The sequence below is a fragment of the Daphnia carinata genome, chromosome 8 (assembly GCF_022539665.2).
Source record: "Daphnia carinata strain CSIRO-1 chromosome 8, CSIRO_AGI_Dcar_HiC_V3, whole genome shotgun sequence".
Taxonomy (NCBI): Eukaryota; Metazoa; Arthropoda; class Branchiopoda; order Diplostraca; family Daphniidae; genus Daphnia; species Daphnia carinata.
This window is the reverse complement of record NC_081338.1, coordinates 4,343,472-4,358,540: the sequence shown is the minus strand read 5'-3', so window position 1 is coordinate 4,358,540 and position 15,069 is coordinate 4,343,472. Positions and strand designations below refer to the sequence as shown.

Sequence of the window (15,069 nt, the reverse complement as noted above, 5' to 3'; positions counted from 1 at the left end):
TCGATTTTTGGAGATTTTGCCATAAAAAGTCGGGCTAAAAAAAATTAGGGCACGACGAAATAAGCTCGACTGCTTTGCCAATTTTGCTTGTTTTTTCGACAGCTAGATGGCGAAACGTGACCAAAATTTTGTGACGATTTCCTTGGCTTGAAATTCGACGAAATCTTTGTCACTAGATGGCAGTATCAAATTACCAAAATAAATGGTGAGTTGGTATGGCAATATGTCAATCCGTTTAATTTTTATTTTTGTCAGACATTTCTAGATTTGCTAAACGCGAGTAGTGTGCTGTTTGCCTTCGCTATATTATACTTCTTGATCTCATGGTTTTGGCGATTTTCGGCCTTAAATTTACTCATACTTCAACGCTATTCAAGATACGCTAGTGAGAGGTAATATAAACGATATGCACAACAATTTAACATTTTGACATGATTTAATTTCATCAGAAAAAGTAGAAGTGTGGTGTAGTACATGGATCAGGAATGTAATCGGAATTTCGATTCACCTTGGTAGGTAGGTATTATGTTTTCTAATTTCCAATTGTCCACAGTAATCTGTGCTTACTGACTTGTGAATAAATTGATACTAATATTTGATTAATTTTGAGAAGGATAAATTATGTTGTCTTTGAAAGACCAAGATTGTAGTATTCACATTAAACATCCTTGGCAGACGCACCCAACCCACATCACATTAAACATCCATCTTTGTTTTGGCCTCTATATAATCTAAGTAATAGACTGTTTTGTTCTGATTTGAATTTTTCTGCTCAGGTTACTTAATGCTGATGGACTTCCATTGCAGCGGAACATTTATAGCTAGTACTTGCAGCAGTTACAACACACGGGCAATGTTGAAGTTCCTGTGAAAAATGCACCAGCAGCCACAAAGTAGTGGGTTCACAAGGACTGGCAGATGTTTTGATTTTGCCCTAGATCTAGGGAAATTGTCTTAAAAGGTAATATGTCTTATGGGTACCACATTTAAAAGATCTTCACCAGCATTTCAGAAATTTCTTCACGTAAGCAATCCCAGATATTGATCTGCATTGCAACTACTGCCGTTGTATTTTCACGTTTGCCATAGCGTCTTCGCTGCATCAAGGTTGTTGGCGCGTATGATTCTCGTTCATGGTAAGACTGAATGATGGATTTACTCGATTACCTTTCTTCTTTAGACAATGTGTTTATTCGATGAAACGTGTCATTTCGATGGTGCCGATGATTCATGTTAATGGTAAAACTAATGCTTCTTAGCTGATTACCATTCGTCCTTAGGCAATGTGTTGTGAAAATCCATAGAACGTTCTGCTTTCATGGAGGTGGGGTCCAAACCATATCCTACATACACAGCTGAATCATCTCATCGGTAGAATGTCATGCACTCGGGTAGGATTGACTTGCTTTTATGAATTTAGGTGCCAAGGTTGGCCTCGAGCCAGTGGTGACGCTTGAAGGCCAGCTATAGAGTCGTATTGGTAACAAAGGTCTTCCAAGGGCTATACAAATTGCCATAGCATGGATCTCCAATAAAACTTTATAAACATAATTGTTCTGGTCATTAAACATAAAGCTATCTCTTACCTATGTAATCGGAAATGCAAGGCAGCTAACTTATGGTTGAGAAGACAATTGTATTCACTATGCTTCGGTTAGAAATTTTCGAAGTCTTGCTCGCCGTGCACCTGCCTTCTTTTGAGCGGTTTTCTGCGTAATGTGACAAATATTTAGCTAAAGTTAAAAATCAAGCTAACACTGAAAAAATGCATTACCATGTATAACATCTCAGATGACGATAGAGTATCCTTGCTACATCATGCAATAAGAAGCTATATAGCAGTTGCCGCAAAGCCCGGATGGCAAAATCTGTCCATAACATTGATATTTATGGGATTTTAGCTTACCATTTGCCTGTCAAGTATTTCCGACTGCATAGATGTTTGGGAATAATCACGGCTGTACAAACTTTGTCCTACAACTTGAATATGGCTCGTTGTTGTATTTACTGAGGGCTCTTAATCCCGAAACTGACACAGTTGCTCACAGTTGGATGAATCTATTAGAAGGATTAGAATTTTAATTGATGTGACATGAAGGATGTTGTCTAAAATTATGGATGAGACAGTACTATATTACGCTGATTTTTTACCATGCTTCTGCCATGGACATGTCACACCGGCACCTCCGATAGACAGTCAGCTGTTCTCTTTATGCCAACCAAAGGTAGATATAACCGTAATTAGTTAACCGATCCACATTTGCCCTATTTCGAAATCATCGTCCTTCGGTTTGCACTTGCAGACGTAGATGGCGAGACTCCTTTACTTTCAGATTTGGAAAGGTTCGAAGTATTCGAAATTAGGCAACACTGTTGACGGACACAAAACTGTACTCGACATAAGACTGTAGTCAACATTATGTTTTTGTTTATTTAGTTTATATATTTCGTTTCGCTTCATTGGTGGGTTGACAAACATGAAGTGACAACTAGCTAAGTATTCGTAAGACTTTCTTGCGGAAGCCGTAACGCAACCTGGTTATTATGCTGTGTTAAACAGGTATTATTTTCTCCACCGGTAGATTTTTTTTTAGATTTTTTTTTGTTAGATTCGGGTATTAGTTTTTCACCTTGGGTTTTTCCCCATCATGGCCTGCGGCATGGGAACTAGAGCCTGATAGCAATAGGTTGTTGCCAGCAGCCCAACAAATGAAAACCGAAAGAGTCTTCATTCTTTATCCGTACGCCGTCGAGTGAATACCACAGAGAATAGGAAAACTAGTGTTACAACGTACTAGATTCACAGTGATAATTCTTGACGAAACAGTTGTTATCGATTATCGTGAGAGCCATTATATTCTTGCGCAAAGTATAGTGTGTATTTTTAGTTTCTATTTCCTGCAGCTGTAAGGAATACTCACTGCTACATATAAACACACTATGTTTGCTTATTTTTGTCTCACTGCTTGCTGTCTAGATCATCCTATGGTGGGTGGCCTCAATATTTAACCAGAATCCAGGTCTTTGGAAAACGTTCAGGCGTAACAACCTACTTTTTAACGACATTTCAACAATGAAGACGATTGCATTCAATCCTGTGCTGCTGACCATCGTTCTGGTGATATTCAGCTATGCGGGTGAATAGCACTTTAAAAAAAACAAACGGTGATGTAGCAAGAGTATAAATCTAAACACATTTCAACCCGTGTATTAAGATGCCAAAGGAATTAAATTCAAAGCTCCAAAGGCTCCGAAACCACACATTCCGTCCGTTAGTATACCAAAACCCAAAATTCCAGTGATTGTTCCTGTGCCTATAATACTTCCAGTCGGTGGTTTCGGCAGCGACCATTATTTTAACAGAAACCATTACATCAACAGAAACAGCAGTAAGTGAAATGTTGTTTTATATTTTGTGGCCTACATCACTTGTTTTTTGTTTGTTTTTTATATCTAAAAGGGCTACAGTGTTATTCCTGCGAAGGCACCGACAACGATCTCTGTGCAATCAGTCCAGCTACCAGCTCAAGAAAAGTGACATGTGCAGAGAAAAATATGTTTTGCAGCGTCGTCCGGAAAGAAATACCCATAGGTACGTGTTTTCATTAAATGTTACCTAGGAAGATCGGCGAATCTTTATTGCATTGTTTTCTTTCTAATCATATATGTAGTAACACTTTCCAACGTCACATCACCAACGGCCAATGAAACAGTTATCGTTTCTATTGACTCACAAAGTTCGACCGTGTCGCCATCGTCCACCACCGAAGTTTTTCCGGGGAATACGCCCACCACTGAAGCAAGTGTTTCGCCCTCCAGTGTTGATTCCATGACAACGGATACGTCTGCTGCTAACGGTACGATCGAACTCGACGACGGTGGGAATTCCACAGCACTGTCACGAAGTACCCGAACCACGGCCGTTCGCGTTGTGATTCAACGGGGTTGCAAATCATTGGACTTTATTGAAGGCGTATTGCTATCCGCGACCAGCAAAAAGAATAGCAACGAGTCGGAGTATGTTAATGCACAACTGTGTACGACGAGCTTGTGCAATTCAGGCGATGGACGTGAGAGATTACTTATTCTACAGTTCTTAGCTGTGTAACGTATATAATTGAGTAGTATTATAACAGGTCTGAGGTGTTACGAATGCACTGGAAAGGGCCAAAATGACAGCTGTATGGTTAAACCATCCACCGTGGCTAAAGTGGTGATGTGCCAACCGAAAGAAGCTTGTTATGTAGAACGGAAGACGGTCACGTCAAATTCGACTTTCACCAACTCTACTGGTAGGCTATTCGGAAGTAGTGATAGGCTTAACTTTGAATGATATTCCTATTCCTTTTTCAGAAGTGGAAATCACGGTTTCAAGAGGTTGCAGAGCAGCCTCACAAACTGACGATCAGAATGTTATTTCGAGGTAAACGTTCTTTTATCAACGGAAACGGCGTACGTAACGATTCTCTAATAATATTTTAGGAATGATGGAAAATTGGATATGTCATGTCGCCTGAGCGATTTCTGCAACTCTTTTGACGCGAATAGGCTTGAACGCTCGAATTCAGCAGGTATAATGCTTATAGATGCCTTGAATTTGGTTTTCATGTTTTTTAATTGTGTTTAATTCTTCAGGACACCATGCAAAATTGTCATCCTTTGTTGTAATATTCCTTGTTACCCATCTCCTTATCCAAAATTAAAAAGTACTGTTTTCAAAATCGGCAGTTACAATCTAGCAACTGATAACTTATTTATGATTTTATGGGGAATTTCCTAGGTTGCTGTTTATATTGCATAAGGAAACGTGGTTCTGTTCCCAATAGATTAGACATGTTGAGCAACGGAAAACACGGTATTGAGAAACGAACAATATATCCCTTTTTCACTGATAATTACATCCACTTCGGCCTCTTTGTCCACTAATTCGGTCCATCAATAAATTTTTTTACAGAATTTGTAAGAAAGCCTACGGGCATGGTGATACCATAACCATATTATTGATTTGAACCTGGAAGATAAGCTATGGGAACCGTTCAGATTCCTCTATTTCGATAGATCTAGCTGCTCTATAATTCGCAAATATCGTTATGAAAATAGCATGGCCTACTATAATCACGGCCAGGAAGCGCGCAATACCCCCTGCACCTAAAACTAAAATTGCCAGAGGGGCTTAATACCCCAAATCGAATTCCACTTGCCGCAGCTTCATTCCACCCATTCCGATTTCCTCGACTTTTGCCACTGAATGGCAAAGGAGATGTACTAGCCTCGCGGTAAGAGTGTATTAGCAATTATGGTGGTATAATGGATAGAACACTCGATTACTGTGCGCGAGTCTCGAGTTCGAATCCAGTATAAATAATTGCTTTTTTCTCCTTTTCTAACGTAAACTGGCCATGCGCGGCGCTAGGTTCCACTTTCCACTTTTTTTCCCACTCATTTCAATTCTGTATTAGTTACCAAACAGTGGAAAGTGGAGCTCAGTTTGGGGTATTAGGGCCCTCTGGCAATTTAGTTTTAGGTGCAGGGGGTATTGCGCGCTTCCTGGCCGTGATTATAGTAGGCCATGGAAAATAGATAGTTGCTGTACTGCCGATGATAGTCGCCAACTCGCCATTAGGTGGCGTTGGCTATCGTAAATAGAAGCAGCTGACGACTTTTACGATTGTCATATTATTCGAATAAAAAGATACGGAAATGGTTACACCGTAAACATACTCTTGCTTGGATGAAAGTCGACGAACCACAAATTAGCCCTTCGAATAAAATGGACTTCGACGAGAATTATCCAGACTCATCTTCTTCAGTAGCTCTTGCTGCCCGTGCAGGCAACCTAGAGACACTGAAATGGCTTGTTAGTCATCAAAGCAAATCGATTGAATCCCAAGATAGTCGAGGATGGAGACCTATTCACGAAGCAGCCTATTGGAATCATGCTGAATGCCTCAAATTTCTCCTGTGTCACAGTAATACAGTATGATATTGTAGTTTTCCATAGTGTTTAAAATATCCATAGAATTTTCTCTATCTTTCTAGGCAACACAAATGTAAATGCCTATACATTTGAAGGTCAAACTGCACTTTGGATTGCTGTAGACAATAACTCTCTTGATGCAGCTAAAATACTATTAGAAGCTGGTGGGCATGTTAATCTACCCAATAACGAAGATGTTGCTCCTCTGCATCGCGGTAAACAATCTTTTTAACTGTAATAGATAACCTCCTACACTTCACAACACACCATGTTACTTTTCAGCTGCCTCTAAAGGTTTCAAAGAAATGACCAACCTCTTGATTTCCAATGGGGCTAATGTGAATCTTACAGATTATGGGGACTATACCCCATTACATGAGGCCGCCATACAGGTAAATTTATTTCAATGTTCATATTATTTAACACTAAGGTAAAACTAAGTTTGCAGGGTCATTTTACAGTGGTGGCAGTTTTGCTCAAGAATGGGGCAGATAAAGCAGCACAAGATTCCCATGGGAGAACTCCTCTTTTTTGTGGCGCGCAAAGTCATAGTTGTCAAGTTGTTCAACTTCTTTTGGAAAAAAGCCCTCCGTCATTAATTAATTTAAGGTACAATAGCTTTTAGGAAGAAACCACACTCTCAACTTAAACGGATTTTCCGTCCTCTGTTAAGAGCACATGATGGTGCCACCACAATAATGCTTGCAGCTCAATCTGGATGTTTACAATGTGTGCAACTGCTCGCGGACCTTGGCGCAAATCCAAATTTGAAAGCAAATGATGGTGTCATGGCAGTCCATTTGGCTGTCATAGGAAATCATACCGAGTTTGTCTTAATTTTGCTCGAGAAGCCTCCGACCAATCCGTTTTAATTGTTACGAACAATCCTTCACAGGGTTCTAAAATTTCTACTTGGCATAACAGACTACACTCTTATCGAACAATCATGTGCCGTTAACCTGCATAATCACACTTATCATTCCATGTCGGGAGTTAACTATTGCTCCACCGACATTGAATCAATTAACATTTTTGTGCTTGCTGTGACTTATGGCAGGTATGAAAATCGGGTTTAAGTGAATGGTTCTACTACCTGCGAATGTCTACGTTTGTTTGGAAAAATCTTAGGTGGAACCTTATCGGAGTACTGATTGAAGAAGGCGTAAAACCAGATTTTTTTGCCTTCCCAATCAATTTCAGTACTGCTGGTGGAAAATGGTTTCGCGCTCTTGGTTACAAGTGGCTTACCCCACTAAGTTTTGTCCTGGCTTATACGCCGTTCGGCGACGAATCGATCGAAGCAGTTAGGTTACTTGTCATGAGAGGTTGGAAACGTAGAATGATGCAAAAGGTATCTAAAAAGTATTACCAATGTTTGTTTTGTAAATGTTCAGGTTTATCAAGCGTCAACGCCATCCAGAATGGATTTGTACCGCCCTTATTCGCGCTTATTGCGATAGCAACATGGGACGAAGATCGTGAGCAACAGATTTTGGCGTTAGATTTTCTCGTTCAGGAGTGCAATGTTCTGCGAGTGACGTAACTATTTCGATACCTAAGCTGATGATCAAATTTTTTACCAGTTGATTGATTGTTTTCTAGACCAAAGGAGTTGGGTGAAGTGATGCATCTTGCCCTACGGTTCAATCCCAAGGCCTTTCAGCATATACTTCATCTTGGATATGTTCCAGACGACAGCATTGTGATGGGGGCATTCCGTGCAATGGACACAAATCAAATTACAGCTGCCCATACCTTTGCACTCTCAGCACTAAATGCGGCAGGGTTTTCCATGGACTTTGAAACAAAAGACGTTAATACCTTAAAACAACTGAGCCGCAGAACAATTCGTTCTGCGTTGAAATTTGGCAAAACATGCTTCCCCATACCAGAGTTAAATTTTCCACTTCCTAAGTCTCTCGTGAGTTATCTCTGTTTCAGCGACGTGATGTTCTAACAAAGATGTTTCTGTTGAAATTAAATTAAAGTGCTTCAATAGTTATGCCTACCAAAGGAATGATATTGGCACCAGAAGTGTTGTGTACTCGAACACATTGGCTACCTACTTTGATTGTAAGTAAAACGTCGTATGTTCAGGAACCATTTACATCGTTTCTCATGATTTCCCTTGTTCTTCATCACCCCCAGCGCCTAACGAAACGAGCGATGAAAGGACACAACTCATTAGGCTTCGTTCCGTTGCACATTTCAAATATGAATTGGCCAAGATACTTTGACGTGATTTTCTTCACAAAAGGGTAGGACGCAGCGAGTAACCTGCCTAACCCACCACAAGTATCAAAAGGATCCAAACAACACCAAAAATTCGACTCGAGTGACGCGGGCTGAACCCTACAACAAGAAGTGAGACCTGCCTAGTGCTCACACACGAGAGAAAAAAATAGCGCATTTCACCCATTTGTTGGGTGGTGGGTATGCCCGATCGCAGCCAGTCGGGGCCAAGCCCTCTCTCGCTGTGCAGAACTTTATTATTACTGGCAACGCTGCTATCTTCGCGCCAAAAGTTCCCTCTAAACATATCTGTGGAACTGAACATAAGAACAAGGGAAGGATACCCTTGAGACTGAGAGTGTGCATTACATTGTTGCAACTCCTAGACGACTTTACCTACTAACGGTTAATTGTAAAGAAAATAATAAAAGTGGTGCTACTTACAATTCGAAGTGGCTATGGATACTCCAAGCCCGGAATTCAGAAGAACCCATCTGAGTCGGCTAACAACACCCAAAAGTGGGGCATGCCGAAAGATTATGAATTCACCTGCCTTCTTGGTTAACAAAACGACCGATTTCAGTGAATTGTCTATGTCACCACTACAGCTATTAGATTCACCCGTCCAAGCCGTCCTAATGACACCCACTACATCTTCTGGAGAGTCTTCAAATAGCAAGTCACACCGTTATCTTAAACAGACATCCACACCATCACAGGAAATGATTCAAGATACTCCGGGTAACAAAAATAAGGCTTTTGTTATTGCTGCCAATGCCTATGTAGGTATCAAAGCCAAGAGACGCCTTATTGAAGAAGAATGCCACCATACCTTGCATTTGCAAACCAAAAATGTGGATGCAAAAAAAGAAACCAATGTTCAAGTCAGTGCAGCCAAAAGACAAAAAAAATCACCTCAAGTATCAGTTCCAACAATGCTTAAATTGTCAAGAAGCAAGAAAAGGATCACAGGGCAGATCAATTCTGGAGTTTCCCATAGAATCCGTTGGACAGAAAGAAAAGTGAAGCCAAGTATGTCACTGTCATTAAGTGAGCTAAAAAAAAACAAAAGCGAAGGAGTCATAAAGAACCCTTTTGATCCTTTAAATAGAACCATACCAACTAGTCCAGAAATGTGTGTTTCAAGCTCTGATCACGAAAATCATAATCATACTGAAAGTATCCAGCAGATCGAAGTGTCTGTTCCAATTAAACCATTATTGCAAGATCAGACACTCAAATCTCCAGGTCTAAAAGCGCTGGGTAAAGAGAACAAGAATCATACCATATCTCCAAAAATTATTACGCGCAATTGGAACGTTCGTTATCGAACAGATACGCGCGAAAGGAAATTTTTCAAGTCCCGGGGTACTCAACAAGAAGCACCAAACCGCGTCGTCACAGTTTCCGTCAACGAAAATCTAAAGTAGAGCATAATAAATTAGTACTTTTTAAAACTTCCGAAGAAGCCATTCTAATTGCTTTTCTGCGTTCTAGATTACAAGTTCACGAAAAGCCAGTCGCTTCCATTCGCAAGTCCCCTCGAAAATCACCTTGCAAGCAAGTAGTTAGAGAAGCCCCTGCTACAAGTGAAGCTCGAAACATTTTAATCCAGGATTGGGACGATGACATTGCGGAATCAATGGATATTTCATGTAATATCCAAGAAATTTTGAATGGATTAAGTGAAGACGAGTTTATTGAGAAGAACGCATCAATTCAGGAAAAGAATGGAAAAGAAAACGTTGCAACAAACAAACTTTTCCCGCTCTTTTGCAAGAATTCAAGCAAACCGTCTGAGCCCATGTAAATTTTTCAATAGTCCCCCGTGCCGTATTTATGTAATAATCTTACCATATGGTTTTATTATAGTATGGAAAATCGTCCGGTGCGAAAAATGAACGTGAAAGCGCAGTGGGTGCGTGCATTAAAGGATGGAGAGAATCAGATGATACTTGACGCCGGACAGAACAAATTCGGTGCCGTACAATGTCCTGAATGTTTGATGGTGTACCACGTAAAAGATCCCGAGGACGAGTTAATTCATGCGGGAGTACACCAAATTGTCAACGACGCTCTTAAATTCGCGGTATGTGTTTCCTCTTATTAAGGTAATTGCAATTCCGGCAAAACCAATTTTTCTATTTCTGTTAAGGGCTGGAAAAAAGAAAGGGTGTTGCGTCGCTTCAACGCGGAAGGATATATTATAGCAGTCCATCATGGGGATGCAGTTCATTGCTGGAAGAAAATAGAAAATGTTTTAACTAAGGTGGTTGATAACGAGCTTGGATTTTCTGAGATAGGAATTCGTAACCCTGAAACAACGAAAGTAATAAATATTGTTTCTTTATATCATTAATTATTTATTTAAAGATAAAACTATTTTTTAGGTTTACCTGTACATTGCGGATAAAAAAATAGTTGGGGTTCTCGTCGCCCATAGCGTAACTCAGGGACATCGAATGATGACATCAACTGGAGCTTCGTCTGGGAAATGCTGCTCTGCTGATCCTTCTCCAGCCCTTTGTGGTATTAGTCGTATTTGGATTCTTCCAACATTCCGTCGTCGTAAAATTGCATCACGATTACTGGATGCCATGAGAACAGAATTCGTTTATGGCAAAATTATTTCACCCGACGAGTTGGCTTTCTCAGATCCAACTGAAAATGGATTGGCATTTGCTCAGAGCTACACGAAGCGTGAAGATTTCCTTGTATACAATATGTAGTGTCTTACAAGGCGTTTCGATTTCAGCCATTCTTTCACGCGAACTATTCATTTTTACGTTTGTTGTATTTAGCTCATGCTATTCAGCACTTTAAACATAGAATCCGGTTTTCGCCCGTAATACTTCCGTAATATGTAGTATCATTCTAGAAAAGCGTGGCTCGTATTATCCAAATAAAACAAATTGCAAAAGATTACCTACTGTGTTGCATGTCGTGTAATATTATGGAAGACGATTCAAACCATGGTGTGGCATATGAATTGTTACGAGCACGTTCGTTGCACTGCCGTTGCATGCAGTCCAGTGTAGTCTTCGACTTGGTTTTCTAGCAATTTAACAAGCTGTTATCATATTTGCAATCCATGCTTATTTTCATAGTTGGAATTCAAAGAATAGCAGATGGCATGGTTCTGTGAAAAAAATTCCAATAATTATGACTTGCAATATTTATGTTTTTTGTAGAAATTTTATTTTAATATCACCGATTGCTTAAAACATGATAGAAACCAGTTTGGAAGTGAATTGGAACCATTTCTAAAAGATGATGAAAGTTCTGCTAGAACTGAAAGCCTTAAACAGTGTAGTGCCTTGCTTGAATGTCAATTGCAGGTATGGGATTCCAAGTATTGGCTTGGATTCACAACAGTTTTTTGCCTTAAGTTTTTAATTTGGATTAAGCTTCAGTGGTTGTAGGCTTAGATTTGTGATGATTCTGAACAGGGTTACGAGGTTCAGGTCAGTTGCCCAGATAACGGTACATCCATGCATCTAGTAGGTAAATGATTCCCTAGTTTAAAATATTTAAAGCACCTGTGGATATTAACAGTACAGCAAAAAGGTAATGATACAACCAGAAAGGGCATGATTCTTTGTTACAAAATTTAAAAAATGAGTAAATATGTTTATATATTGATTTACAGATGTTTTTTTTTAGATAGATTCACTCGTCGGAAACAAGCCTTTGTTATGAAATTTATTAGCTGGAAAAAATCTATCTTTCTTTCTTTCTTTTAAATGTAGGTGTCGCTGGCCGGAAAAAATCTATCAATATACACTTAAGCTTGGGGCTTTTTAGTTTCGAAACAATGCAGACGAAGGCGGGCAGCAATGCCAGTTCTCTTCCTTTCGGTGGTGGCGTTTGGAACCGACCTGGTACCTACGGAGTAGTCGAGCAGAAGGAGCTTTGATTTTCGTTTTAGCCAACGGAGCAGGTCAGAATAAAAGTGTTAATATGTTAAGCATCAATAATTCTAAACAGAGATTTCGTGAAATATTAAATCGGAGTGGAGTTAAAACAGCAAATAAGTATTCTTTTTATCGTATTTCTCGAAAGAAATTACCAAATCCACTGAGGAACGAACAGTACACAGGGTATTGTCGAAGAGGGACACGTGGACAAGGCAATCATTCTCGCCGTCTACCATGTAAAGCTGGTCAATTAAAAAGTTGGGGAGTTTCTTCATTGTAAATAGGTGAAATTGCTGAAAGATTTATGTTTTTTCTTTGTTTTATTATAGTGATTATCTGGCCAGAAGCAAGGTGCTGTTTGAAATTGGGGACAAAACAACTAAAACCATCAGCTTGTAAAAAAAAAACAACCAGTATGTAATCTAAATTAAAATTTACTGGTGGTAGGCTTTAGGACGAATGTACATTTGTTTGTTTGTTCCTGCAGTATTTTGTAAGGTATGTTTGAAGGATTGATGATCTTTCTGCCAAAAAGTTATTGCTTTTAGTGGAAATAAGTCATCAGTGAAGACGAAGTGATGGGCATGAATTGAGTTTTCCCATCAAAAGTGTCGCATCAGGGTGTATCCAGCAGCTTGATTCATCAGCAGAAACAAAAACAAAACATTTGAAGCTCTAGACAATGCTCTTGATCAATGTTGTAATCATAACATTTGTCAGGTGTGTGTATGTGGCTCCAACACTTGTGATCTAGCAGCTATGAGACTGGTGGTATTGGCCCCATGAATCTTATTTTTTTAAAGCTGGGTGAAGAAACAGTGAGTATTTCGTAGTTAAAATTTCCTGAGACCTTTGCAAATAATCAAATAATTCTTCGTTCAGGTACAGTTAGTTTCGTGCAACAAGAAACAACAAATACAGCAAATAAGCGTCAATTTCGAACTGCGTAGGAAAAGATATGATTCGGGGGCAAAAGTTGATTTTGAGTGACGAGGAATTTTCGGAACGCTATCGCCTGTACTGCTATTCGTGTGCGTCGTTAGCATTGGTAACTTAATGGTGATTTTTTCGATTCTGAACGAAACTAGATCGTTTTTTTCGAATGGCACGTTTGGTAGCGGAAAAGTTCATGAATTGCCGGAGTGATTCTTTGTCATGGTAATTTTAAATCACATGGAATCCATTACAAATTTAAACGCCGGGTATCATCGTCAGTGACAGGTAACAATTGGCTTGACAAACAAGAATTTCTGCTATTTAAGGTCCGCCAAACGGTATAGGCATCCATTGGTGCGATATTTAGATCGAAGTTATAGAATAGAATCCACTTCTATTCGATAACTGTTGTTTTACTACTTCTTGCCAGTTTATAATACGAATTTTAGCAACTTTGAAGCCAAATAACTAAAATACTAAAAGTTTCATGTAAAAAATAAAAATTTGGGCTAAGAATTTTGACATGGAATTCAATGAAATCTTTTTCAGTACAGAACCGTAGATGGCAGTACAGGATCTGGAAAAAGAAATATTGAAATAATGGTAAACAGAACCTAACCACTTCCCTGGAAACGTTGGTAAGCAATTCGAACGATTCTTGCGTTTTATTGCACTTTTTGTCTTAGATTTAGTTTCGTATCAATATTAACGAACTTCTCTACCAATTTAAACAGAAATATGAAATAGCCAAACAAAGAATGTTACCTGTGAGGTAATCCAAAAATCAACATTATGATGAAAATAGAAGAACATTGACTGGAAAAGCAAGTTTGCTGGAGCTGCTGTAGTTCATATGCCTGCTGATTTATGGTGCTAATCTATAAAACTCTCGTTAATTGCTACCTCCGATAACAAATCATTTAATATTTTCACACGGTGTCTAATTACTTTGAGAAAAGGTACTTTGGAGATTGCGCAAATCATTTGACAATCGTTGCAAATCGTTTAGAGCGAAAAAAAAACTATTTGAAATTATAATGTTTCATTTGACTTAGTTTAGAATTTACAGAGGAATCCTGCTTCAGAAACAGTTCTGTTCAGTAAGTATAAATCGTATTGCTTTTGCTATTTTAATCACAATTCTGCACAACTATGGAAATGCAGGCAAAGAGATCCTAGATTAACTGTAAAATAGAAACAGTAACTGGAAGAAGTAAGCAAGGTAGAGTTGGCAAAGAAAGCAAAACAAGAGAGGAAAGCCAAAATAAAATGGTAAGAAGAATACTCCCAAGAAACCTCTTTTGTGGTAAATGGATTTCTTTAGCAGTGTGAGTAACGGGTGTCCTTCCCAATTTTGCCCCAGGTATCTACTGTGTTAAATTGTTATTGATGTTTCAGCAAATACTAAAGCCAAATGTCTCTTGACTCAATCTTGCAAAATAGAATAGAAGGCAACAATATGTTAAGTGACCTTAATAATCCCAGTTACCAATGATACAGCAATCAACCCAGTGTTTTATTTCTAGAGCATGCAAAGATTCTAAGGTAATCCTACAAATATTTCACTACTGTTAAGGTCAAATCCTTTGTTGTTTCTTTAGGTCAATGACACTTATGTATACGGGTATGCTTTATTACGGATATGCTTAGAGGAGAGTTGAGAATTCCATCTTGTTAAATAAAGAAGTCTCAAGCGTAACAACTTGGAGAACAGTGAACGAAAAACAACACGCACCAATGGATAATACCGAACGTTGAATGTGTACGTATTCTATTTCTCGTCTTTTTTTGCTATTTAATATGGCCATTAGTTGGTTCTTCACCGTCGTCTGTCCGTTTTACTTTGTCTCCTTTTCCGCCGCCACGATTTCATGCCGCTTAGCACTAAACGCTCTAAAAATATAATTGACGAGTTCTCTGTAAAAAAAATTATCCAAATATTTTGTGCAACTTTCATTTTGGGTTGTAGGTTAATACTAAAGATGGCGCTGATGGACAGCCATTCCA

At 39.1% G+C, this 15,069-nt stretch overlaps 3 protein-coding genes and 3 long non-coding RNA genes across 9 annotated transcripts; 4 read left to right on the top strand and 2 right to left on the bottom strand.

Annotated features, from left to right (window-relative positions):
- Positions 1 to 453: 453 nt before the first annotated feature.
- On the bottom strand, positions 454 to 2,291 carry LOC130704296 (uncharacterized). Of its 2 annotated transcripts, none has more exons than XR_009004909.1 (5): positions 2,131 to 2,291; positions 1,907 to 2,058; positions 1,775 to 1,811; positions 1,587 to 1,709; positions 454 to 1,526 (listed from the first exon to the last, which is right to left on the bottom strand). It is a non-coding gene; the product is annotated as an uncharacterized LOC130704296 (long non-coding RNA). The 2 variants fall into 2 exon arrangements; XR_009004907.1 differs by having other exon boundaries at positions 2,152 to 2,291.
- Positions 2,292 to 2,746: 455 nt separating this feature from the next.
- On the top strand, positions 2,747 to 4,895 carry LOC130704295 (uncharacterized). Of its 2 annotated transcripts, XM_057525773.2 has the most exons (10): positions 2,747 to 2,906; positions 2,978 to 3,137; positions 3,216 to 3,389; positions 3,461 to 3,598; positions 3,672 to 4,070; positions 4,137 to 4,292; positions 4,354 to 4,423; positions 4,483 to 4,571; positions 4,636 to 4,706; positions 4,781 to 4,895. In XM_057525773.2, the coding sequence occupies exons 2-9, from the start codon at positions 3,074 to 3,076 to the stop codon at positions 4,701 to 4,703; spliced, it is 1,158 nt and encodes a 385-aa protein (XP_057381756.1). In that variant the 5' UTR covers positions 2,747 to 2,906; positions 2,978 to 3,073; the 3' UTR covers positions 4,704 to 4,706; positions 4,781 to 4,895. The 2 variants fall into 2 exon arrangements, with proteins under 2 accessions (XP_057381756.1, XP_059352603.1); XM_059496620.1 differs by having other exon boundaries at positions 4,483 to 4,579; positions 4,641 to 4,895.
- Positions 4,896 to 5,647: 752 nt separating this feature from the next.
- Positions 5,648 to 7,975, top strand: LOC130704294 (ankyrin repeat and SOCS box protein 3-like). 2 transcript variants are annotated; one of them, XM_059496619.1, is made up of 9 exons: positions 5,648 to 5,969; positions 6,040 to 6,192; positions 6,260 to 6,369; positions 6,426 to 6,586; positions 6,651 to 6,803; positions 6,873 to 7,034; positions 7,178 to 7,302; positions 7,372 to 7,516; positions 7,580 to 7,975. In XM_059496619.1, exons 1-9 carry the CDS (start codon positions 5,732 to 5,734, stop codon positions 7,932 to 7,934), a joined length of 1,602 nt encoding a protein of 533 aa, XP_059352602.1. In that variant the 5' UTR covers positions 5,648 to 5,731; the 3' UTR covers positions 7,935 to 7,975. The 2 variants fall into 2 exon arrangements, with proteins under 2 accessions (XP_059352602.1, XP_057381755.1); XM_057525772.2 differs by having other exon boundaries at positions 7,106 to 7,302.
- Positions 7,976 to 8,532: 557 nt separating this feature from the next.
- Positions 8,533 to 11,134, top strand: LOC130704321 (N-acetyltransferase ESCO2-like). Its single transcript, XM_057525798.2, has 5 exons — positions 8,533 to 9,635; positions 9,707 to 10,015; positions 10,082 to 10,298; positions 10,365 to 10,538; positions 10,600 to 11,134. The coding sequence occupies exons 1-5, from the start codon at positions 8,668 to 8,670 to the stop codon at positions 10,936 to 10,938; spliced, it is 2,007 nt and encodes a 668-aa protein (XP_057381781.1). The 5' UTR covers positions 8,533 to 8,667; the 3' UTR covers positions 10,939 to 11,134.
- Positions 10,408 to 11,907, bottom strand: LOC130704322 (uncharacterized). Its single transcript, XR_009004926.1, has 4 exons — positions 11,421 to 11,907; positions 11,140 to 11,348; positions 10,606 to 11,083; positions 10,408 to 10,524 (listed from the first exon to the last, which is right to left on the bottom strand). It is a non-coding gene; the product is annotated as an uncharacterized LOC130704322 (long non-coding RNA).
- Positions 11,908 to 12,744: 837 nt separating this feature from the next.
- Positions 12,745 to 14,067, top strand: LOC130704313 (uncharacterized). Its single transcript, XR_009004920.2, has 5 exons — positions 12,745 to 12,944; positions 13,009 to 13,174; positions 13,245 to 13,347; positions 13,617 to 13,700; positions 13,797 to 14,067. It is a non-coding gene; the product is annotated as an uncharacterized LOC130704313 (long non-coding RNA).
- The last annotated feature ends 1,002 nt before the right edge of the window (positions 14,068 to 15,069 follow it).

Coding starts and splice junctions, on each gene's coding strand:
- LOC130704295 (XM_059496620.1), top strand. CDS start 3,074: ATGAAGACGATTGCATTCAATCCTGTGCTGCTGACCATCGTTCTGGTG. Junction 3,390..3,460: donor TTACATCAACAGAAACAGCA/GTAAGTGAAATG, acceptor TATATCTAAAAG/GGCTACAGTGTTATTCCTGC. Junction 4,071..4,136: donor GTGCAATTCAGGCGATGGAC/GTGAGAGATTAC, acceptor GTATTATAACAG/GTCTGAGGTGTTACGAATGC.
- LOC130704294 (XM_057525772.2), top strand. CDS start 5,732: ATGAAAGTCGACGAACCACAAATTAGCCCTTCGAATAAAATGGACTTC. Junction 6,370..6,425: donor TACATGAGGCCGCCATACAG/GTAAATTTATTT, acceptor CTAAGTTTGCAG/GGTCATTTTACAGTGGTGGC. Junction 7,303..7,371: donor TAGGTTACTTGTCATGAGAG/GTTGGAAACGTA, acceptor GTAAATGTTCAG/GTTTATCAAGCGTCAACGCC.
- LOC130704321 (XM_057525798.2), top strand. CDS start 8,668: ATGGATACTCCAAGCCCGGAATTCAGAAGAACCCATCTGAGTCGGCTA. Junction 10,016..10,081: donor AGCAAACCGTCTGAGCCCAT/GTAAATTTTTCA, acceptor GTTTTATTATAG/TATGGAAAATCGTCCGGTGC. Junction 10,299..10,364: donor ACGACGCTCTTAAATTCGCG/GTATGTGTTTCC, acceptor ATTTCTGTTAAG/GGCTGGAAAAAAGAAAGGGT.